Source organism: Tupaia chinensis, unplaced genomic scaffold (genome assembly GCF_000334495.1).
Source record: "Tupaia chinensis unplaced genomic scaffold, TupChi_1.0 Scaffold000117_2, whole genome shotgun sequence".
NCBI lineage: Eukaryota > Metazoa > Chordata > Mammalia > Scandentia > Tupaiidae > Tupaia > Tupaia belangeri.
Genome location: NW_006159583.1, coordinates 9,992,022 through 10,015,131, shown reverse-complemented (window position 1 = coordinate 10,015,131; position 23,110 = coordinate 9,992,022). Strand labels below are relative to the sequence as shown.

Here is a 23,110-nt window from a genome sequence, read left to right as displayed (position 1 = left end):
ATGTGAGTCACAAAAACTTCCCCCTGTTGGAGACTCTTCATTTGTTTGCTCTTGAGATGACTTCTTCAGACTGAAATTGTCCCTAACAGTTCTCAAAAGTTATCTTTGTTGTCCCTTGGAATGAAACCTAGACGGGATTGCCTCTTCTGTCTCGCTTTCATTTTTGGTTCTCAAAGAGTACTGGAAAGTGGAAACAAACCATAGAGAAGGAGGCCGTTCCTGGTAAAGCCAGGTGGTGCAATGACCAAAACCCCCTGAAGATTTCAGACAAATTATGGGGTAAAGCATGTTCAGAAGCATTTCACTGATGAGCATCTCTGTGTCATGGTTCTGACCCCTGAGGTGGCCTGTTCATCCTGAGCCACCTCAGCTTTATCTTAGCAGCAGGCAGAAATGGTAAGAGGGCGTCTCACATCCTCACTGAAACCCAGGATGCTCTCAATACTCATCTGATAGTTTCTCTTTTAGCTTCAAAACATAGAAATTAGGAAAGAAGACTGAACTGAGGAATGCAAGAAATACTCCTTTCCCAAGTTCCACAGGTACAGAAAGACAGATAAGAAGTAAAGACCCTGGGCCAGTGTGGTGTGGTAGTTAAGGTGGCTGGATCCCGTATGGTCAGCCATGCAGTTTGGGCCCTAGACCCAGAGGCTTGAAATACATACCAGGCATGTGTGCATGTGTGCCCAGAATCTCAAAGGAAATAAGACATGGAAGAGAAGATATTGTGGTGAGACCATTCCACATGGGCGGAAGGAGTACTTTCTTATTTTCTGTCTGTCTCTTTCTTTCTTTCTTTTTTTTTAGAGTGTATGCACCCTCTAAAAATTTAAAATAAAAATGCAAAGATCTCCTGACTGTGTCTTTGTCTTTTCAGAGAGCTAAGATACCAGCTGCTTGTCCTGTCTCCCTGGCTCTGACTCTGATTTGACTTGGCCACCCGATAGGGGCTGTTCCACTTTCTTCCCCCTAGTTGTAATTATCTAAATTTGAGTCACAAAAACTTCCCCCTTTTGGAGACTCTTCATTTGTTTGCCCTTGAGATGACTTCTTCAGACTGAAATTGTCCCTAACTGTTCTGCTAAGATACCAGCTGCTTGTCCTGTCTCCCTGGCTCTGACTCTGATTTGACTTGGCCACCCGATAGGGGCTGTTCCACTTTCTTCCCCCTAGTTGTAATTATCTAAATTTGAGTCACAAAAACTTCCCCCTTTTGGAGACTCTTCATTTGTTTGCCCTTGAGATGACTTCTTCAGACTGAAATTGTCCCTAACTGTTCTCAAAAGTTATCTTTCTTGTCCCTTGGAATGAAACCTAGACAGGATTGCCTCTTCTGTCTCGCTTTTATTTTTGGTTCTCAAAGAGTACTGGAAAGTGGAAACAAACCATAGAGAAGGAGGCCGTTCCTGGTAAAGCCAGGTGGTGCAATGACCAAAACCCCCTGAAGATTTCAGACAAATTATGGGGTAAAGCATGTTCAGAAGCATTTCACTGATGAGCACCTGAAGTTTATGTTGATTTTTTTTTTTTCTTTTCAGAGGAGATTTTTGCTATAGGGCACATGTACTCATCAGAGGACAGAGAGTGAGAAATCACCCCCCTGAGGGGCTGGCCACACGGCAATTCCTTCTCCTCCATTCTCCTCTTGGGATCTTGGGCATGCATGCACACATGCTCGGCATGAGTCTTAAGCTGCTGGATCTGGGACTTGAACTGCAGTCAACTCCATGGGAGTCCAACAACATAACCATTACACCATCTGCTGGTCCCAGTCTATATTGATTTTATTTTTCTCAAAGGCACTTTTCTAGTTGTTGTGAGAGAACACATGCACTCACAATGCAAAGAGAGAAAAAGCACACCTCCTCATCCCCTGTGGGTTTGATCATGCCCTAATTTTTTTTGCCCCATTCGTCCATCCTGTCAGGTTCACCCCCTGTGGGCTTGATCATGCCCTAATTTTTTTTTGCCCCATTCGTCCATCCTGTCAGGAATTTGTCAACGCACACATGTGCAGCCAGCGTACTTTTCAAGCCACTGGAGCCATGATTTGAACTGAGCTCAGCCATGTGAACTCCAGTTCCCTATGCACAGGGCTTAACTGCTATGCTATGAGGCCAGCCCTGGATGCACTTCAATAAGTTTCTATGATTTGGTTTGAAATATAGCAGTTTGTCTTACATTTGTTCCCATTCCTCCCCAACTTCGATGATTTAGTACAAATTAAATGGTCCATATCAGCCTTAGAGGTTAGAAACCTTTTAATGTCTTGCTTACTATTTATTTGAACTGAACTAAGAAGCACAAATAGTACCTTTCTTTAAAAAAAGTTTATGCTTGGGACCAGCAGTTAGCATAATGGCTATGTCGCTGAACTCCCATGTAGTCAACTGCAGTTCAAGTCCCAGACTTGATGGCTTAAACTCACGCCATCAAGTTGGATCCTACAGGGCCAACTATACAATTCGAGTGCCAGACTCATGCATGCACACACGCCTGGCGTGAGCGCATGTGCATGCATGCCCAAGATCCCAAGAGGAGAATGGAAGGAGAATGCAGGAGAATGGATTGTGGTGTGGCCATCCCCCCTGGGGGGTGATTTCTTGCTTTCTATCTCTCTTTGTTTCTTTGTCTTTCTGGCGCCCTATAGCAAAAACCACTCCAAAAAAAGAAAAAAAGTTGATGCTTCATTCAAGGTTACATCATAAACTGAGTAAACTTGGTATCTTTCAACAGAATGACTTGTGTCCATTTATAGTCTACAAAACATAAGCAATAGTTAAGAATTCAGTAGATTACTATAGGAATGCTTTTCTTTCTTTTTTCTTTTTTTAAATTTTGTTGCATATTAGGTGTGCCTGTCACACACACACACACACACACACACACACAGAGAGAGAGAGAGAGAGAATGAGAGCAAGCGATAAATCACATCCCCTTCCATGGGGCATGATCTTGTCATAATCCCTTCTCCATTTCTCCCATCTGTCAGGATTTAGAGCACACACTCATATGTGACTGGTGTGTTGGTGTGTTTGTTTTTCAAGCTGCTGAGTCTGGCACTCGAATTGTATAGTTGGCCCTGTAGGATCCAGCCACCTTAACCACGAGGCTTCGGGCTGGCCCTAATTTTCTCTTTAATATGTCACCAAATGTGCTGTCTCCTTTGACTCCCAGTGAAAATGTTTTGTTCCTTAGATGGGTCTTGGCTTTTCCTAGATCTGTGGTCTGGATGCCCACCTCCCGGCTTCACCTTTGCCTCTGGAAGTTGTCTGTCTGCATAGCTGTAGTTCTGCCTTCTCTGCAGATCTCTCCAGACTTACTCCATCTGTAGTAACGTCTTTCTCCAACAAATCATAGCCCTTGATGTCTACATTACCTGTTTACTTTTCGTATGTGCGTGCCTACATGCATGTCTGTTCATATTTTTAATGTTTCCATTTTTTAAGTTTATTATTTTTTTATTGAAGGAGAGCAAGAGAGGAAATAGGCACCCTTAGCAGGGTCTTATGTCTTGACAACCCCCACTCCCCTGGTCCCCACCAGACTTCCAGCCAGCCAGGATCACAGGCACACAGGTGCACTGCCTGGCATCTTTTAGGTCAACCTGGGGTCCAGGCGATGGCCTTTCTTGTGGCTCTGTCATTGCAGATCAGTACCCTGTTGCCTGCACTGCTGCAGCTAGGCAGTGTTTCTTTCTAGATGTGTGTATGTCCTCTTTTTTAATCAGTAGGATTGTGAGGTATTGAAGGATATCTTTTGGTATTTTATGTATATCTCTAAGGCTTTCCAAACAAACCAGCACTTTTCCTTCTTCTACCAATTTTTGTTTTCTCATCTGCGTTCCTAAAATGTTCACAAGGCTTCCATACTGCTCTAAGTCAAAGCCTTCATTGGTTTCTTCTGTGTTGATTAAGTGTCCTGAGCTGTGCGGAAGGATGATGGCGGGTTAGCTGGACCTTACATTGCTATTCTCTCTCCTTGCCAAATCTGGCTTCTCTCCTTAGCCAGATGGACTCACCCTTGAGGCTCCGCAAATGTCTTACATTTCCTGTTTCCATGACAACATACATGCCATCTTTTTCAATACACTGTATTATTAGAAAATTTTCTTTTCTAAATTATGATTTCCCAACCTTCATGAAGCATTTATACCACAAGCTTTTCTAGACCATCTCCTTGTGTCTCTATTCATTTTAACATTTAGGAACAACAATAATGATAGCTAGTTTTTATTGAAAGCTTTCTATGGGCTAGACATGGTATGACTACATTATGTGCATGACCTTATGCCTTGCAACCTAGAAGACAGGGACACTGCCCACAGTGTATTTATCCAGTTTCACTTTTATTTAAAAATATATGAATCTCATTTGTGATTATTTGTTAATGCCTTTGTTTTCTGTATATGGATTTGCTAGTGGACATACTCTTGCATTTCTAGTGGCCCAAGGAGCATTGTCCTGTCCGGTCTCTTCCCAGGGAATAGGTGAGGTTGTACTCAGGAAAAGCAAACTCATTTAACCTTTTCCCAAAGAGGTGGTGGCTGATTAGGTAATTCTGTACACACAAATGCCACAGAAGTCATTTTTTGATAATTTTGTTTGAGATTTTATGCATCGGTACTGTTTTTCTTAAACCATAGACCATATTTTTGTGTCTTTCTGTCTCCTTTATGTAAATTCCTCAGATGGAAGAACTTAATCTACACTCCCTGCAATTTCTAAATCCTAATATAATTGTTAATACAAAATTTTCCCATGTAGAATAGTTTGATAAATGATATTATTGAATCCATTGATTTTGCATTAACTTAAGCTGTACTTTTTTTCTCTTGTTTTTCAGGAAATCATTTGCCAGAAGAATACTGTGAGTATTTTATATAATCTTTCAGAATTTTTAAATCCTTTCCATCAAGTCTTATGTCTATTATTTCTCTTGAGAGTTTCTGGCATAAAATAAATATGGTTTGGTTTTCTTATCTAAATAGCCCCTCATATTGAAACTTCATTTATAATAACAAAAGATGACATTACTATCTGGCTTTTTCTATGAATAATTATGTTTTAGGAAAAAGAAGTTCCATCGTATTTTTGATGTTGTAGAGTCAAGAGTGGCACTAAAATAGCATAATGAAGTACACACACATGTATATATGTGTGTACACACATGTAAGTATGTAAGTAGTATATGTAAATCGGAGTATACACGTATAAGGATATATCTGTATGTATTTATCTATTATCTATCTTATATTTAGAGAAATCGATTTAAATTCCTAAGTATTGTGGTCTGCCTTTGAGGCTGCACTACAGAATTCCTGCCACCACAGAGAATTAAACAAATGTGAAAAAAGTAAAAGATTTAAATTTTAAATGAAAAAATGCTCCATGATAACATACTATGAAAACAGCCTTGGTAAGCCCGTGACTGTATATTTCATTTTGTAAAGTAAGCCAGGATCTTAAAATCTTGAAGAATGTACCTCTATAATTTAGAGTGAAAATTCTATAACGTAAAGACTGCACCCGATTTGATTTAAAAATGAGAACATTAAAAGTATAATTGGCAGTTTTTTCTTAGATGCTCCATGATAACATACTATGAAAACAGCCTTGGTAAGCCCGTGACTGTATATTTCATTTTGTAAAGTAAGCCAGGATCTTAAAATCTTGAAGAATGTACCTCTATAATTTAGAGTGAAAATTCTATAACGTAAAGACTGCACCCGATTTGATTTAAAAATGAGAACATTAAAAGTATAATTGGCAGTTTTTTCTTAGGTTAGAAATTCAATTTAGAGTAACAATTCTATAACATAAAGACTGCACACGATTTGATTTAAAAACGAGAATATTAAAAGTATAATTGGCAGTTTTTTCTTAGGTTAGAAATTTTAAAACTTATATTTAAGATTCCAACAGGACAAAGACTCACTGTGGCATAAGTAATGTTGCCATTATAAACATTTATTCTTCACATTTCAACAGGAAATGAGCAATTATTGCTTCATGCTTCAGTTCAGTGTAACACATTTTATTAAGCAAATATTGATTGAACAGAAACCAGATGCCTGGTGTTGGGCTTGATGCTGCAGGGGATTCACTATGGAGATGGAAAGTGGAAACAGCTATATTCATAACTGCTCCATGAGACCCCAGATGGAAAGTGCCAGTCTAGTTGGGGCAGAAAGTCAGTTAGCAAATAAGTGAACAAACCAATTAGAAAATTAACCTAATGCTGAAGAGTAGGTGACCATTATGTCAAAATCCTTCAGAAGAGAGCTGAGTGACAGGCAAGAGCCAGTCACACCCATGATGTGGACATGTGGAGAAACAGGTTGATAAGAGGACTGATATTGCACATTTTGCACAGGACACCCAGTTTGACTTGATGAGGAAGCTGCCGTGTTTTGGGTGCTGGGTGTCCTTTATTAAAAAAAAAAAAAGTTGAATATCTTGAGCATATATTTCAATATGTTGAATGCAGAGTGCATTTCTTTCCAGAAGTTTAATTCATTTTCTGTACTCGCATTTCTTTTTTATTTTTTTTGAGAGGTTTTTCGCTATAGGGTGCGTGCGCTCACCAGACAGAGGCATAGAGACAGAAAGCGAGAAATCACCCCCCAGGGGGCATGTACTCGCATTTTTTTTTTTTAAATAGTAAAGATAATTTCAGATTTTGAGCTGCAGGATTTTATAGTATTTTTTTTTTTAAAAAGACATGAGTATAGTTTTTTTTTTTTTTTTAAAAAGACATGAGCCAGAAAAATCAGTGTTGGTGTTTTATGACCACATCTTATTGTTTTGAAATTTAAGAGCACGTATTCTTTCTCTTGCAAGAAGCAGGCATAAATATTTTAGGATTAGTACATTATTAATAAAAGGCAGTTGTTGTACTGGAGGTGTCTGTTCTTGGTCACACAGTGGTTGTTTTTATTTGTTTGGGGCTGTCAGCTTTTATTTATTTATTTTTTTATTTTTTTGAGATTTTTTGCTATAGGTGTATGCGCTCACCAGAGAGACAGAGAGACAAAAAGTGAGAAATCACCCCTCCTATCAGGAAGGATGGCCATGCTGCAATCCCTTCTCCCTCATTCTCTTCTTGGGATTTTGGGCACACATGCATCTGCGCCCAGTGTGAGTTTCAGGCCACCAGGTCGGGGACACAAATCACAGTTGACTACATAGGAGTCCAGCAACGTAACCGCTATGCCATCTGCTGGTCCCCTCGGCATCAGGTATTTTAAACTATGGACTCAGTGGCAATTTGCAAACAGAAATTGCAGTACTAACATTTCTTTTTATTCTTTTATTCTTTTTTTTTTTTTGGAGAGGTTTTTGCTATAGGGCACGTGCTCTCACCAGACAGAGACAGAGAGAGACAGAGAGACAGAAGGGAGAAATCACCCCCCAGGGGGGATGGCCACGCCTCAATCCCTTCTCCTCCGTTCTCTCGGGATCTTGGGCACTCACGCACATGCACCCGACGTGAGTTTTAAGCCACCGGGTCCAGGACGCAAACCGCGGTTGACTACGTGGAAGTCCAGTGACATAGCCATTACGCTAACTGCTGGTCATGCACTACTAACATTTCTAAGTTGTGTGTGAGTCTTGTTCCCACATTATTGGTTTTCACCAATTTGAAAAAGTGCTTTCTTCAGCAGTTGGTATCTTTTTAAGAAATACAGTATCCCATGAACAACACTTTCTCTGCACTGTATGCTTGGTGGGCTCTCTGAGTGCAAGCATAGTTGTATCCAAGTGCCTCCTGCAAGCTGACCATTCTCCTCTCTTTTTTTTCTGACAATGACAATGAAAAATTGATTTAGAAATATATATTTATACTGGGGCCGGGTGGTGGCATGGTGATTATGGTGGCTGGATCCCACATGGTTGATTGCACAGTTTGAGTCCCAGTCCTGGTGACTTGAAACACACACCAGACACGTGTGTGAGAATGTCTACAATTCCAAAAGGAGAAATGGTGACAGGATTGCAGTGTGACACCCCCCCACACACACACACACACATAGTGGGGTGCTTTTTCTCTCTCTCTCTCCCTCTTTTTCTCTTGTTGTTGGAAGCACATGATCCCTCTAGCAAGTTAAAGAACAGAAATAAATATTGCCTCAGGAACATAGGGAGGAGATTCCAGAAAGTACAATGAGACTGTAGGGAAGAAACTTCAAAGAGTATAGTGAGGCTAGGAATTTAAGAAAACTGTCAGCATTTTCCAAGCCGCCATCTGTGGTGGGACCGCCACCAAGATGCAGATTTTTGTAAAAGCCCTTACAGGGAAGACCATCACTCTTAAGGTTGAACCATTGGATACAATAGAAAATGTAAAAGCCAAAATCCAGGATAAGGAAGGAATTCCTGCGCAAAGACTGATTCTTTCTGGCAAGAATCAGTTGGAAGATGGGTGTACTTTGACTACAACATCCAAAAGGAGTCCATGCTTCATCTTGTGTTGAGACTTCATGGTGGGGCTAAGAAAAGAAAGAAGTCTTATATCACTCCCAAGAAGTAGAAGCATAGAGAGAGAAGGTTAAGCTGGCTGTCCTGAAATACTATAAGGTGGATGAAAAATGGCAAAATGAGTCACCTTCGTCGGGAGTGCCCTTCAGATGAATGTGGTGCTGGGGTTTTTACGGCCAGCCATTTTGATAGACATTATTGTGGCAAATGTTGTCTGACTTACTGCTTCAAGAAACCAGAAGACAAGTAATTGTTTATGAGCTAATAAAAAAATGAACTAAGCTTTGGCAAAAAAAAAAAAAAAAAGAAAGAAAGAAAAAGAAAGAAGAAAACCCTTGGCAGGATCTATTCACCAAGGATTCCATGGGCTTTGACCAGGGACTGCTTTTCCAGCTGTTAGCATGACTCTTATTTTTCTCCTTCCACTGCCTTTTTACATACCCAGACATTTGTCATTCTCTCCCAGAATCAGTTTTACCCAGAGACATTATTCCCCAGTGCCCGGTATTCAATAATAAGGAATAGTTACGTTTTCCAGCAAGTCCATTTGTTGTCAAGGCTTCTGAGGACACACAACTCTACCCAGCAGCAGAAGAATAATAGTCTAAATCTCTCAAAGCACTTTTCTGGCTTATGAGCCTCTCATCTATTTGTTTGCATTGTCTCATGCTTAGAAGACTCAGAGCATTTTCTTTTGTAATTGAAAATTATGGTGCTTCTCTCAGACAGGAGTGTTTGGTTTTATTCTTCTTCTCTAACCCACTCATCATTTAGGCTCTGAAATCTTTGGATGGCAACAGCATTGATATTCTTGCCTTTCTTTTCTAGTTAGACAGTGGCGCTGGTAAAAGGATTAAATTGAGCCTAGATGCTGCGAGATCATGGTGACATTTTACGGGCAGGGCATGTTCATTTCCCTCTTCCTGATTAGTCTTCCAATTATTGCCCCATGAAGGTGAACTTGAGAAAAGGACGATTTAATGTACTTGATTTAAAAATCAAATTGCAGTCTCTCGAAGTTCTTCTCATACTCTAATCAGATGTCAAGTTTGGTTTCTGCTTCGTTACCCAGCCTACAACAGGTGCCTCAAGGCACAGTGTGTTCATAAATAATTAAGTCTGGCTGTAAGGGCATTTGGCACTTCTCCTGTGTTTGCTGTGAGCAGTCATTTGGCTCATGTTCGATTCTGTGGAAGGTGACAAAAGGTTGCAGGTGTAATAGTGTGTCAGGACCACCCAGGAGGCTGTGTATCCATCCCCGTATGGCAGTGACATGCCTTCTAGAGAGGGAGTCCCAAGCACATCACAGACGAGGTGTGCCTTGCCCATCTTCCCTGTAAAAGGAGACAATAGCACCTGATTTTTCAGTGGACTGGGGTGAACTTATTAGCCATCATTGTTTGGCACACGCACATGGGAAGTGTTGGCTCTTATTAGTGCCAGCGGTAAGAGAGGTGCCATGTTGTTCTCCAGGTGCTGATATGGCAGGAGAAGCTACTCCCTGTAGCTGAGAACATGGGGTTTTCCTCTTACCTTGTTCTATCAGGCTGTGGAAAAAGACTTTTCCAATGACCCAATAGTTCTCAGCCTTCAGCTTCATCTTTCTCCTAGAGATCCCTTCCATTTCCTTTCATTCAGTCTTTCCAAATAAATGCCAGGTCTGTGTTTTGACTGGACACTCTCATTCCCATCACTTATTCCCAACTCTTTTTTTTTTTTTTGCATATTTTCACATTAAGTGTTCTGCTCTCCATAAATCCCAACTTCTTTAAAAGTGAGTATTTCACCCTCCATCACTCAGAATCAAATATTTTTAAAGAATTTTTTATTTAATTTTATTTATTCATTTATTTTTAATTTGACCAGAGAGATAGACACACACACACAGAGTGAGAGAGGGAAAGTGAGAAAGCAAGCCATCAGGTCCAGGACTCAAACCATGGCCAGCCATGTGGGAGTGTCTAGAGCTTAACAACCATGCCACCTGCTTGTCCCCTCAGAATCAAATCTTAACCCTTTGAAGTTCTTCTCATACTTCATTGGATTGTCAGAAGTCATGATGCATTTTTGCATAGAAAAAAGATAGAAAAATACATCAAGACTTTTCCAATGACCCAGTAGCTAAAAGTCACATTCTGTTAGTGATTTATTACTGGAGAGACAAGAGCCTCAAAGTGAAGTATGAGGGGTCCTCAAAAGTTCATAGAAATGTATACTATTTTTAAACACACACACACATACAAAAAAAAAATCTATGAATGGATTTCAAATTTTTTTGCACCAAAATAAACTCATTTTGATTCATTTTTTTCCATGAGCTTTTGCAGACCCGCTCATTCATAAATAATCTAGTTCTGTTTTCTGAATTCTTGCCTTCTGGTTATGACCCTGCTCGTTCTAAGCACCCTCAGATAAGACCGTGCAGTCACCTTTGACTCCTTCCTCTTGCTCAGCATGTGAAAGCGGTTACCAGGTCCAGCAGATCTTTCCGCTGTGATGCACAAGTCACTGCTGCCGGTTCTGTCATGTGTGCGGCTCCCTACCTGGCTTCTTCAAGTCTTGCTTGTCCCTGCTTCCCGTCTATCCTGGTATCCGCCCAGACTGCCAAAACACACAGCATTGGTTATGTTTGTTTATTTTTTTCCCCTGCTCTGGGTCTCTCTCTGATTCTTCATTGCCCAGAATATATAGTTTAACATCCTTAACTTTCCTTTCAGATCTCTTTCCTGAGCCCCAAGCTCCAGTCAGATTTGCTTACTCAGGGGAATCTGATCCAGTTTCCCTTTCTCCTTCCCAGCTCAGCTTTGTTGGCATTAGAACAGCTCCACTTGGCATTATCTGGGAACCGCCAGGAGGCCAGTGAGCCTCGGTGGTACTGTAGGAAGGGAGAGTAGAACGGGCTGAGGTTAGAGAGACCAGAGCCTGGGTAGCCGGGCCTTGTAGAGAGCCACAGGACCTGGCTGGCTGGTCTTTGAAGATTGCTTTGCCGTGTTTCATCTTCATCTGGAGGGCAGGTGATAGAGCTTAAATCACATGTACAGGACATGACCTAATAGAGGGTGTTTAAAAAAAATCACTGATGGGGTTGGCAGCAGGTGGCATGGTGGTTAAGGTGCTAGACTGCCACATGGTTGGCCGTGGTTCGAGTCCCAGATCCAGCGACTTGAAACTCATGCTGGGCGCATGTGCGTGCAAGCCCAAGATCCCAAGAGGAGAATGGAGAAGAAGGGATGACGGTGTGGCTATACTTTCTGAGGGGTGATTTCTCACTCTCTGGTGAGCTCACAGGCCCTATAACAAAAATTGCTCAAAAAAAAGGTCACTGATGGTTGGGTAGAGAAGAGATGAGAGGGCAGGAGATGAACAAGGAGACCAGTTACAACCAATTACAGTGGCTCAGGCTGGGCATGTTGGTGCTGGCAGAGAAGATGGAGGCAAAGGGACACCTGTAAGATGTATGTTGGAGGCAAAATAGAGAGAATGGGGAGGAAAGAAAATGGAGCATTGAGGATAATGTTGGGTCTCTAGCTGCAGGAACTGGGAGCCTCGTGAGAAGAGCAGGGGACGGGAGCAGCTTGGTTGTGACCTCACCTATAGCTTTGCCACTCAGGTGGGAAGCCTTTAAATCTTTATTATTCTTCTTTACCTACATGTACGCTGTGCCTCTCTGAATAAATTTTAAGCTCCCTGGAGGCTGAAGACCATGCTTTAAACTACTCTGTTCCTCCTACAGTGCATATCAGAGTACCTTAGCCGTGAAAGATGGCAAATAAATATTTCATTGATTGATAGAAACTCTCCCACACTTTTGTTTTTGTATTTCCGGCAAGTCCTAATTATTTGAAATAAGCAATTAAAGAAATTGAGGGAACTTTCCATTTTCATAGGTCATAAATTAAAAATGAGATTTTTCTGTTTCCCGGCACATTCAGTATTGTTTTTAAAAATGAGTCACTCAGAGGACTAGCAGTTAGCATAATGGCTATGTCACTGGACTCCCATGTAGTCAACCGCGGTTTGCGTCCCAGACCTGGTGGCTTAAACTCACGCCGGGCACGTGTGCATGCGTGCCCAAGATCCCGAGAGGAGAATAGAGGAGAAGGGATTGCAGCATGGCCATCCCCCCCCCGGGGGGTGATTTCTCGCTTTCTATCTCTCCATCTCTCTCTGTCTGTCTGGTGAGCGCACATGCCCTATAGCAAAAAAACCTCTAAAAAAAAAAAAAAATGAGTCACTCAGGTCAGCTGGTGGCGTGTTGGTTAAGGTGGCCGGATCCTTCCTAAATGGTTGACTACGCAGTTTGAGTTCTAGACCTGGCAGCTTGAAAAATACTCTGGGTACCTGTATGTGCATGCCCAAAATCGTGAAAGGAGAAATGAAGAAGGGGTTGTGATGTGGCCATTCCCCATGGGAGATGCCTTTTCCCTCTCTCTCTGACTCTCCCTCTCCCTCTCTGTCTTTCTCTCTTCTCTCCTTCTGTCTGTCTCAGTCTCTGGCAAGCTTGTGTGTCCTCTAGAAGTTAAAAAAAGAAAAAGAGTCACTTAAGTCAGACGTGGGATTTCGGGGGCATGGCGTTTCCAGGCTAGCTGCCTACTTCTCACTGCCTCCTCTCTCCACAGATGTGCACTGGGAACTACACCTTTGTTCCTTACATGGTCACGCCACATAATAAGGTCTACTGCTGTGACAGCAGCTTCATGAAGGGGTTGACAGAGCTCATGCAGCCCAACTTTGAGCTGCTTCTTGGGCCCATCTGCTTACCTCTTGTGGATCGTTTTGTTCAACTTCTGAAGGTGGCACAAGCAAGTTCCAGGTAAGTTTAATAAGCCATTAGGTGGTGATAATGTAATGTTAATCCACTTTGTTTACTGGTGCATCTTGTCTGATGCTCCTTAGATATTATTATAGTGCTAAAAGTTGGGGTGGAGGTGATATGTGTGTATATATATATACACACACAGTATCCTCCAGGTAGATAACATAAATGCCACCTAGTCCACATATTGCATTTTATATACTTATTTCCAGAACTTGACATCAGATAAAAGAAGACTGCTAACTGCTTTATGGTAATAATAGAGCTAAAATATATATACAAAGCTAGTATAGAAACATTATCAGAGTACCAGTGTCAGCAGGTGGTATGGTGGTTAAAGCACTGGATACTCCCACATGGCTGACCACGATTCAAGTCCTGGGCCTGGTGGCTTGCTTTCTCATTCCCCCACCCTCTGTGTCTCTTTCTGGTCAAATTAAAATAAATGAATGAGTAAATAAAAATTAAATAAAAAGAATTCTTTTTTAAAAAAAGGAACATTATCAGAATAAGTGTTCATGCTAACAAATGATGCTGAGTCAAAAAGTAAAGGTTATGTTATATTCAAATCACAGTCGTATCTAATTTATTAAGAACAATTTGTGTTTGAAACAGTAAAATGAAGTTTTGACATTTTAAGTGATACATCACAGGAATACGTTTACCTTTAATTCTTTCTGAAACAAGGTAGAATATTACCAAAAAAATGCATGGACTTCCAAATTTCTTAATAATGCTGTGTAACCAAGATGTTTGCTCTAGGGACCTTAATACATTGAAGGTTACTGAAGATGCAGATGTCATTCAATTACTTATAAAAATTACTGCCCTTCATCAAAATCCTTTCCGTGTTGGGAACCAGCAGTTAGCGTAATGGCTATGTCGCTGGACTCCCACGTAGTCGACTGCGGTTCGTATCCTGGACCCGGTGGCTTAAAACTCACGCCGGGCGCGTGTGCGTGCGTGCCCAAGATCCCAAGAGGAGAATGAAGGAGATCCAAAAAAAAAAAAAAATCCTTTCCGTGTTTAACTCTTTGAAATGTGTGTTTTTTCCACCAGCCAGTATTTCCGAGAATCTATACTCAGTGATATCAGAAAAGCTCGGAATTTATACACTGGTAAAGAATTGGCAGCTGAATTGGCCAGAATTCGACAACGAGTAGACAATATAGAAGTCTTGACAGCAGATATTGTCATAAATCTGTTACTTTCCTACAGAGATATCCAGGTAAGAAAATGCTTAAAGTCAAGTCTTGTTCATGTGGCATGGTGGAGGGCTAAGGAAGTGGAACACCGAATTTCAGTTAACTTATACGTACTTAATTCATGGACTTCATGTAATTTTTTTCCTGATTATACTCAGCTTTCCATCCCAGAATTTTATGATGAATGAACAAGACTCACATGAGTTAGTCATCAATGATTGTTAAAGAGTTATATGATGAAGGGGACCAGCAGTTAGCGTAATAGCTATGTCGCTGGACTCCCATGTAGTCGACCGCAATTCAAGTCCCGGACCCGGTGGCTTAAACTCACGATGGGTACATGTGCGTGCATGCCCAAGATCCCGAGAGGAGAATGGAGGAGAAGGGATTGCGGCGTGGCCATCCCCCCTGGGGGTTGATTTCTCACTTTCTGTCTCTCTGGCGAGTGCACGCACCCTATAGCAAAAATCTCTCTTAAAAAAAATAAAAATAAATTAAAAAAAAAAGAGTTATATGATGAAGAGCTGACTTTTCCCTCCAAAATAACAAAAGAAAAAAAGAAAAATCTGCTAACCTGTGATGGCCTGTTCCATTCTGCTGGCCTCAGGCACACCTGTCAGTCAATAAGTAAAAGCTTTGTTTTGGCACATACTAGTCATTTTTAGAGCTTTCTGTATATATCTTTTACTCTTTCAATTATGTTGCTTGAAATTGATAGTGTCAGACCCAACTAGGCAGAAGCAAGAAACAGGAAATTGATTAATTATAAAAAACAACTTTTAAAATATTAGGTCATCAGAAAAGTCATGATGCATTTTTCATAGAAAAACAGAAAAATATGTTAGACTTTTCCGATGACTCAATATGTAACATTATGTCAAACTTACATGCTATTTATCATTTTTATCAATGTGTTAAAATTTTAAAAAAATGTTAAGTAGTGGGACCAGCAGTTGGCATAATGGCTATGTCGCTGGACTCCCATGTAGTTGACCATGATTCGAGTCCTGGACCTGGTAGCTTAAACTCACACCGGGCATATGTGTGTGCATGCCCAAGATCCCAAGAGGAGAATGGAGAAGGCATTGCGACGTGGCCATCACCCCCGTGGGTGCTTTCTTGATTTCTGTCTCTCTGTTCCTCTCCGTCTTTCTCAAGAGCACATTATAGCAAAAACCTCTCAAAAAAAAATGTTAAGTAGAATAAAATCTTTTCTGAGTTGGGGGGTTTGAGGTTTTTTTTTTTTTTTACTTTATTCGTTTATTTCATGAGTGATAGAGACAGCATTTCCAAAACAGGCCTGACACTACAACCCACCCCCTAACATTCAGCCAGCCCTATTTCATGGGCAAACATGTGCCTGGAGTACCCAGGGATGTCTCTGAACTTGAACCAGGAAACTTCCCATGTGAGATTCCTTCAAAGAGTGCTGTATTTTACCACTCTACCAGCTACCATCTGGCCACTGTCTGGCTTCCATTATGACTTTTGTTTGTTTCTTTAAGACTTATTTATTTAATTATACTTATTATTTTTATTATTAATTTGCTATAAAGCATGTGCATTCATGAGAGAGAGAGAAATAGAAAGTGATAAAGTAAGCCGTCAGATCTAAGACTCAAATTGCAGTTGGCCATGTGAAAGTCCAGCACCTTAACCATCATGCCACCTACCAGCCCCATTATTAGATTTTTATAGTAAAACTTAAATGATTTCTAGTTTTTTGTTCTTACTCCCAGTCTTTCAGGTTTATGTAGTGACTCACGTGGACAAGAGAGGCTTGCACATGTGGAGAGCTGTTGCCTTTAGGCTGTCCTGGCTCGAGCAGTTTACGCATGTGAAATAAAACCGTTCCATTACTTATAACAGAAATTCAGTCTATTGCTCCATGTCGTTGCAATTTTTTATTTTCCTGAAAGTAATGGGTAGAATGTTGTATGCCAGAAATACGGCTCTGTGAAGTAGTAAACCACCCAGAGTCATTTAGACAGCAGAGCAATATCATACTAGGTCTTTCTTTGTTGTTTGGTTTGGTTTGATTTTTGTGAAAGATGGTACAGTGGTCCCCCCCCGCCCCCCCGATCTATAGGAGATACATTTTTTTTTTTTGGAGAGGTTTATGGCATAGGGGACGTGCGCTCCTTTTTTTTTGGAGAGGTTTTTGCCATAGGGCACGTGCGCTCGCCAGAAAGACAGAGACGGAGAGACACAAAGCAAGAAATCACCCTCCAGGGAGGATGGCCATGCCGCAATCCCTTCTCCTTCATTTTTTTCTCGGGATCTTGGGCACGCATGCACACACACCTGGCCTGAGTTTAAGCCACCTGGTACAGGATTCAAGCCACGGTAGACCACATGGGAGTCCAACGATATAGCCATTACGACAACTGCTGGTTCCATGGGGGATACATTTTAAGACCTCCAATAAATACCTGAAACTGTGGGTAGTTCCAAACTCTATAGATAATTTTTTTAAAAATTAATTTTATTTTATTTATTCATTCATTTATTTTATCTTGACCAAACAGAGATGTGTGTGTGTGGGAGAGAGAGAGAAAGAATGAGAGAAAGCTGGCAGGTCCGAGACTTGAACCATGGTCAGCCATGTGGGAGTATCCAGCGCCTTAACCACCATGCCATTTGCTGTTCCCCTACACTGTATAGATATTAATACTATGTTTTTTTTCCCTATACATATGGTAAATTTTAATTTATAGTTAGGCACAGTAACAAGTTTACAGCGATAAGTACAATAGAACAATTTTAACAATATACCGTAATGAAAGTAATGTGAATCTGGTCTATCTTCATCTTAAATGTCTGATTACAGACTGTGGTTGATGATAAGTAACTGAAACCATGGAAAGTGAAACCATGGGTAAGGGGGACTGCAGTAACTCTATAGTTCTATTTTTTTAAAAAAAAATTCTTTCTTTTTTCTATGAGCAAGAGAGAGAGACAGAAAGCAAAGAGGGTCCTTTTGCCACGATCCACACTCACCTTTAGTCAACTTCAAATCACGAGCATGTATCTACTTGTGTGTTCACAGAGGTCCCTGGATACAAACCCAGAACCTCACTATGTGGGTCAGCCATACAGAGGATTGTGTTACTGCTGCACCACTGTCTGGCCCCTTCTAATGTTTTAATTCATATAATCTAAACCAGAACGGTCACACTTTCTTCCAGGTTTATCAAAGTATCCTTTAGATTCTACCTTCTCTCCTTTGTTAAGAATTATTTATTTTATTTATTATGGTTTTTTTTTTTTTTTTTTGAGAGGTTTTTGCTATAGGGCGCATGTGCTTGCCAGAAAGAGAGACAGACAGAGAGACAGAAAGCGAGAAATCATCCCGGGGGGATGGCCACACCACATCCCTTCTCCTCCTTTCTCCTCTCGAGATCTTGGGCACACATACACACACGCCCGGCATGAGTTTAAGCCATTGGATCCAGGACTCGAACTGTGGTCAACTATATGGGAGTCCAGTGACATAGCCATTATGCCAACTGCTGGTCCCTTGTTTTTAGTAGTTTTTAATTTGCTATAGGGCATATGCGCTCATGAGAAAGAAAGACGAAAAATGAGAAAGCAAGCCGCCAGATCTGGCACTCGAACTGTGGCCAGCCATGTGGGAGTCTAGCACCTTAACCACCATGCCACCTGCTGGTCCTTACCTTCTCTTCATGCCCTTCTCAGATTCAGATATTTAGTTGTCAAAAGACATTTCACTGTCAGAACTTTCTCACAGTGGCTTAAAACCATGCTGTTTTACTCTTGTTTGAAAGGACTATGATTCTATTGTGAAGCTGGTAGAGACTTTAGAAAAACTGCCAACCTTTGACTTGGCCTCCCATCACCATGTGAAGTTTCATTATGCCTTTGCACTGAACAGGTAAGAACAGAGATGCCCCTTCTACTGTGTGCTGATATATTATTGTTCACCCTGCAGGTTCTTATAGGACATGTGTTTACTGTGGGAGTGCAACAACTCCCTAGAATGTAATGTTAACATATCCATCTCAATCATGTAAAATATAAGAAGTATGCATTCTAATTTTTTTGTTGATAAAAAAAGTCCTACACTGTGTATAATGCTCTTAAATACTCAGAATTCTTTTTCTTTTCTGTCAAAATTGGTATTTGCCATTTATGTTTAATAGGAGTTTTAAAATTATACGAATGTGATATTACTTTTACGCACATGTACTCGACATCAAATGGTTATTCACACAAAAATGAACTAAAACAGAGTGAAAGTCATGTCTGGGTGAACATTTTTCTAATCAAAGAATGTTTTTACTGGGACAGCTTTGAATGTGCATAAATGTAATCAAAACTCTCTTGGTCACATTTTAGATTCTGTGCTCATGAGTCACTAGGATGAGGACTGACTGTCACTTCCAGCTCCACCTCTATGCCTTCTGAGTGCATCATGGCATGTCTCATTGCCACTGCCTGCCCAGAAGCTCTGCAGAGGGACTAGGGCACCTAACTGTCCAAAGCCTAGTTAGCCGTGCTACTCCTCCAGGGTGAGAGGGCTGACTCTATATGTAATTACTATAGCTGAAGAGGATGATGAGAAGAGGGAGGAGACATCACATTTATTGAACACTTACCATGTGTCACATAAATCTTGATGGTCGTTTTATAGACAGGTAACTGAGGCTTGGGAGGGTTGAATAACTGTTCTTCAAGGCTCACCATGAACATACCATGAAACAGGCTCAGATCTCAATCTATCTGATGTGATGCTGGATCTGTGCTATTTATCTCTAGGTTTGACTGCCTATGTCTAGAGAGAAAAAGTCACTATGCCACTCTACCAGAGTTATGACTGTCCTTTAACTGCCCAAACTGTAAAACTTGCTAATTTTAGTAAATTAATAAATGTATAATTTAATAAAAATGAATTTAAAATAAGTTATTAGATATCTTTTTCTTTGGATTGGATAGACTTAGATGAGATTACTTGATCCACCTGCTATTTCCCTCTAAATTCCACAGCCATGGGCAACCACTAGTCTATTTTTTGTCTTTATAGAACTTGTCTGTTCTGTACATTTCATATAAATGGAATTATTCATTACAAAGTCTTTTGTGATTGGCTTCTTTCACTTAGCATTATGTTTTCAAGGTCCAAGAAATGGTCAAGATCTATGTATATGTACATGCTATTTTAAAATGCACTTCATAAGATGCTTTCTTAGTTAATCAGCTGTTCATATGTATTGATTAGTCAACTTTTAGGTTAGATTTGGTTTGAAAATTGTCTGTGAATTAGTTTATTCAGTGTTTTGGAGCAAGAACCATTTGAAACCTAAGATCAAGGATTTGTCCCTATTTGGAATAATTTACGCTGCCCCATTCAAGGTTACAGACTACACTCCTAGTCTCACTCTACCAACCTGATCCTGCAGAAAGGCTGTAGGAAACTTGGAAGGATTGTGGCTAGTAAGTTTCAATCCTTCACTGCTATCAGAAAAGTATCTCAAAAGAGATCTTCAATAAACCCAGTAGACACACCAATAGGGTTAAAAAAAAAAAAGATATTTACAAAACACTCAAAATCTAATTGTTGATTTTATCCTTCCAAACATAACTAGTGTGAATCAATGTATTAAAGTTTTTAAATAATTGACCTATATTGTTTCTGTATTCTATATTGAAATAATAATATTTTCTATCTTAGGAGAAATCTCCCTGGAGATAGAGCAAAAGCTCTTGATATTATGATCCCCATGGTACAAAGTGAAGGGCAAGTTGCTTCAGATATGTATTGCCTAGTTGGTCGGATCTACAAAGATATGTTTTTGGACTCTAATTTTACAGACACTGAAAGTAGAGACCATGGAGCTTCTTGGTAAGTCTATAGGATTTAAGTAAGCTACTTACTTGATAAATTCATGACATGAAATTGTTTATAAACTAGAGTATTAAAGTATTACTATTACCCACTAGAGTACATATTATAAACTAAATCTTAGATCTATAGCTTTAGTAAGTAATTTGATGAAATTCATTTAAAATGACAAAGTAAATTGGAAAAAATTAGAAGAAAAAGTAATTCAAGAAAATATAATTTTTAGGGGCTGGCAGGAGGCGTGGTGGTTAAGGGCGCTAGGCTTCCACATGGCTGAACGCTATTTGAGTTGTGGACCTGGTGGTTTGCTTTCTCACTTTCCCTATCTCTCTCTCACTCTGTCCCTCTCTGGTCAAATTAGAATAAATAAATAAGGTTAAATAAAATAATTTAAAAAAATTTTTTAAAAGAAAATATAATTTAAAAATGTATTTTAAAACATATAATTTAAATGACAAAGTATAGTTTTTGTGGGAAAATCTATAGAAATTTATAGGAAGATGTTATAAAAGATCTGAATGAATGAAAAAATATACCGAATTTGTGAATGAGAACCCTTTATATTTCCAAAACGTTAATTTTCCCCAGCAAGGCTTTTCATGTAATTTGACAAACTGATTCCAAAATTCATTTGAAAGAATAAAGAGTGTGGGCCAGCCTCATGACTTTGTGGTTAAGGGAGCAGCATCCCACATGGCCAACTGTGTGGTTTGAGTTCTGGCCCTGGCAGCATGAAAAACACACTGAGCATATGTGCATGTGTGCCCGAAATCTTGATAGAATGGAGAAATGGAGAAGAAGGGTTTGTAGTGTGACCACGCTCCAGTGGAAGGTGCTTTCTCTCTCTCATTCTCTTTCTCTGTCCTGTCTCTCTCTGGTGAGTGCATATGTCCTCTCACAAGTAAGAAAAAACAAAGGAGAAAAAAGAAAGAAAAGAAGAAAGAAGGACAATAAAAGCAGATCAGTTTTAGAGAAGAATTGTGGAGGGACTTGTTCTATTATATAAGAAGACTTACTATAAAGCTGTATTGGTTAGGATAGTGCAGTGTGGCTATAGGCAAAGATAAACAAGACAGTGGAATAGAATAGAGAACCTAGAACACACACACACATGTGTGTGTGTTTATGTGAGACATGTGAGACTATGTGTGTGTGTGTGTGTATGAGACTATATTTATGATAGGGAAGGCTTCATGAGCCAGAGGGAAAGGAAAAACTCTTCATAATAGTACTGGGAAAATTTATCTCCTAGGAAAAATAAAAAATAAAATTTGATCTCTTTTTTTTTTGATTTTTAAGTTTATTCATTTATTTCTCCCATGATAGGAGAGAGAGAGAGAGAGAGCACATGTCCCTAATAGGGTCTTAATGTGTCTCGCAGAGTGTCTCATATATATATCTATATATAAATAAGTATATTTATATATATACATATTTATTTTACATTCATTCACTGAAGATCATCACAGCATACAAAATGCAATTTGCCATCTAGAATACACTGTATAGTGTCTTAATCATACATGTTATTTCCTGTCCAGTTCCCCTATTTCACTCTCTGCCATTTCCTACCCTCTTTTCACACTTTCTCTGGTATCTACAGTTGCTTTCCATTCTTCTCCCACACACACATTTTATTGATTCGAAAATATCTTAATTAATCTAACTACTTTCAATAGCAAGTTCAGCTGGCATATACATATCTGTGAACATTTGTCTGACTCTAGGCATGAAACTCTGTGATTAGAATGAATATACTATAGGGGCCAGCAGGTGGCATGGTGGTTAAAGGAACTGGATTCCCACATGGCTGACTGTGGTTTGAGTCCCGGACCTGGGTAGCTTGCTTTCTCTCTCTCTCTGGTCAAGTTTAAAAAAATAATAATAAATGGAAATAAATAATTCTTTTAAAAAAAGAATGAATATACTATAAAGTAGCACCTAGCTGAGGCTATCTATCTTACTGTGGTTATTAAATAGATATTTTTAAATATATATTTTAATTTAAAGAAAAGCAGTTTTGCTTTCATAAATCAAAATCAAAAAATGTTAAGAGAACTTTGCTTAAGACTTAGCCAGAAATCAGGTTAGGATTTTGTTCAATTAATAGGTACATGAACCTATCAACAGCTCAAGAGAAGACAAAAATCCTTAAATCTGGAAAACAAAAGCATAGAAGAAAATTAGTAATGTTTCAGTCAAAAGTGATAACATTCTATTTCACCAGTTCAGTCTCATGTACTTTATCTTCTGGTGTGGTCCGATATTTCTGTTTAAATTCTGGAAGATGACATTCAACTCCAGACTTGTCCCTACCATTAAGTTGGCCATGTTCTTAGTTGTTTTTGAACTCTTATTTCTGGGTGTCTGTATTTAGTTTTCCTGACATAGCATACCCTTCAGAAGTTCTTGGAGAGCTGGTCTGGTGTGTCTGTAAATTCTTTCAGGTTTTGTTGATCTGAAAATCTTGTCTTTTCTTCCCTTCATATGAGAGTCATATTTTTTACTGCTACACTATTGTCTGGCCCTAGATCCCTATTTTAAGCCATGCACAAAAATGAAATCTAAGTGAATTGAAGATAAAACTACAGAAAAAAGAGGTTTTAGAATAAAATAATTAAATATTTATGACTTTGAGGGAGAAAAATATTTCCTAAACAAGGCTTAAAAATACCATAAACTGTACAAGAAAAGACTGGGAAAATGGACTGCATTAAAATTTACTCCTGCTTATGATTCTGGCTTT

General features: G+C 39.7%; 1 protein-coding gene across 1 annotated transcript in view; it reads left to right on the top strand.

Annotated features, from left to right (window-relative positions):
- MAP3K5 (mitogen-activated protein kinase kinase kinase 5) overlaps nucleotides 1–23,110 on the top strand; it is a gene marked incomplete at its 5' end in the record, with an annotated part of 263,294 nt that overhangs the window by 79,906 nt on the left and 160,278 nt on the right. Inside the window, 5 exons of the mRNA XM_027770250.1 lie at nucleotides 4,846–4,869; nucleotides 13,100–13,293; nucleotides 14,356–14,524; nucleotides 18,290–18,396; nucleotides 20,194–20,364. Of these exons, the coding sequence (XP_027626051.1) occupies nucleotides 4,846–4,869; nucleotides 13,100–13,293; nucleotides 14,356–14,524; nucleotides 18,290–18,396; nucleotides 20,194–20,364 (665 nt within the window). The remainder of the gene's footprint in view (nucleotides 1–4,845; nucleotides 4,870–13,099; nucleotides 13,294–14,355; nucleotides 14,525–18,289; nucleotides 18,397–20,193; nucleotides 20,365–23,110) is intronic.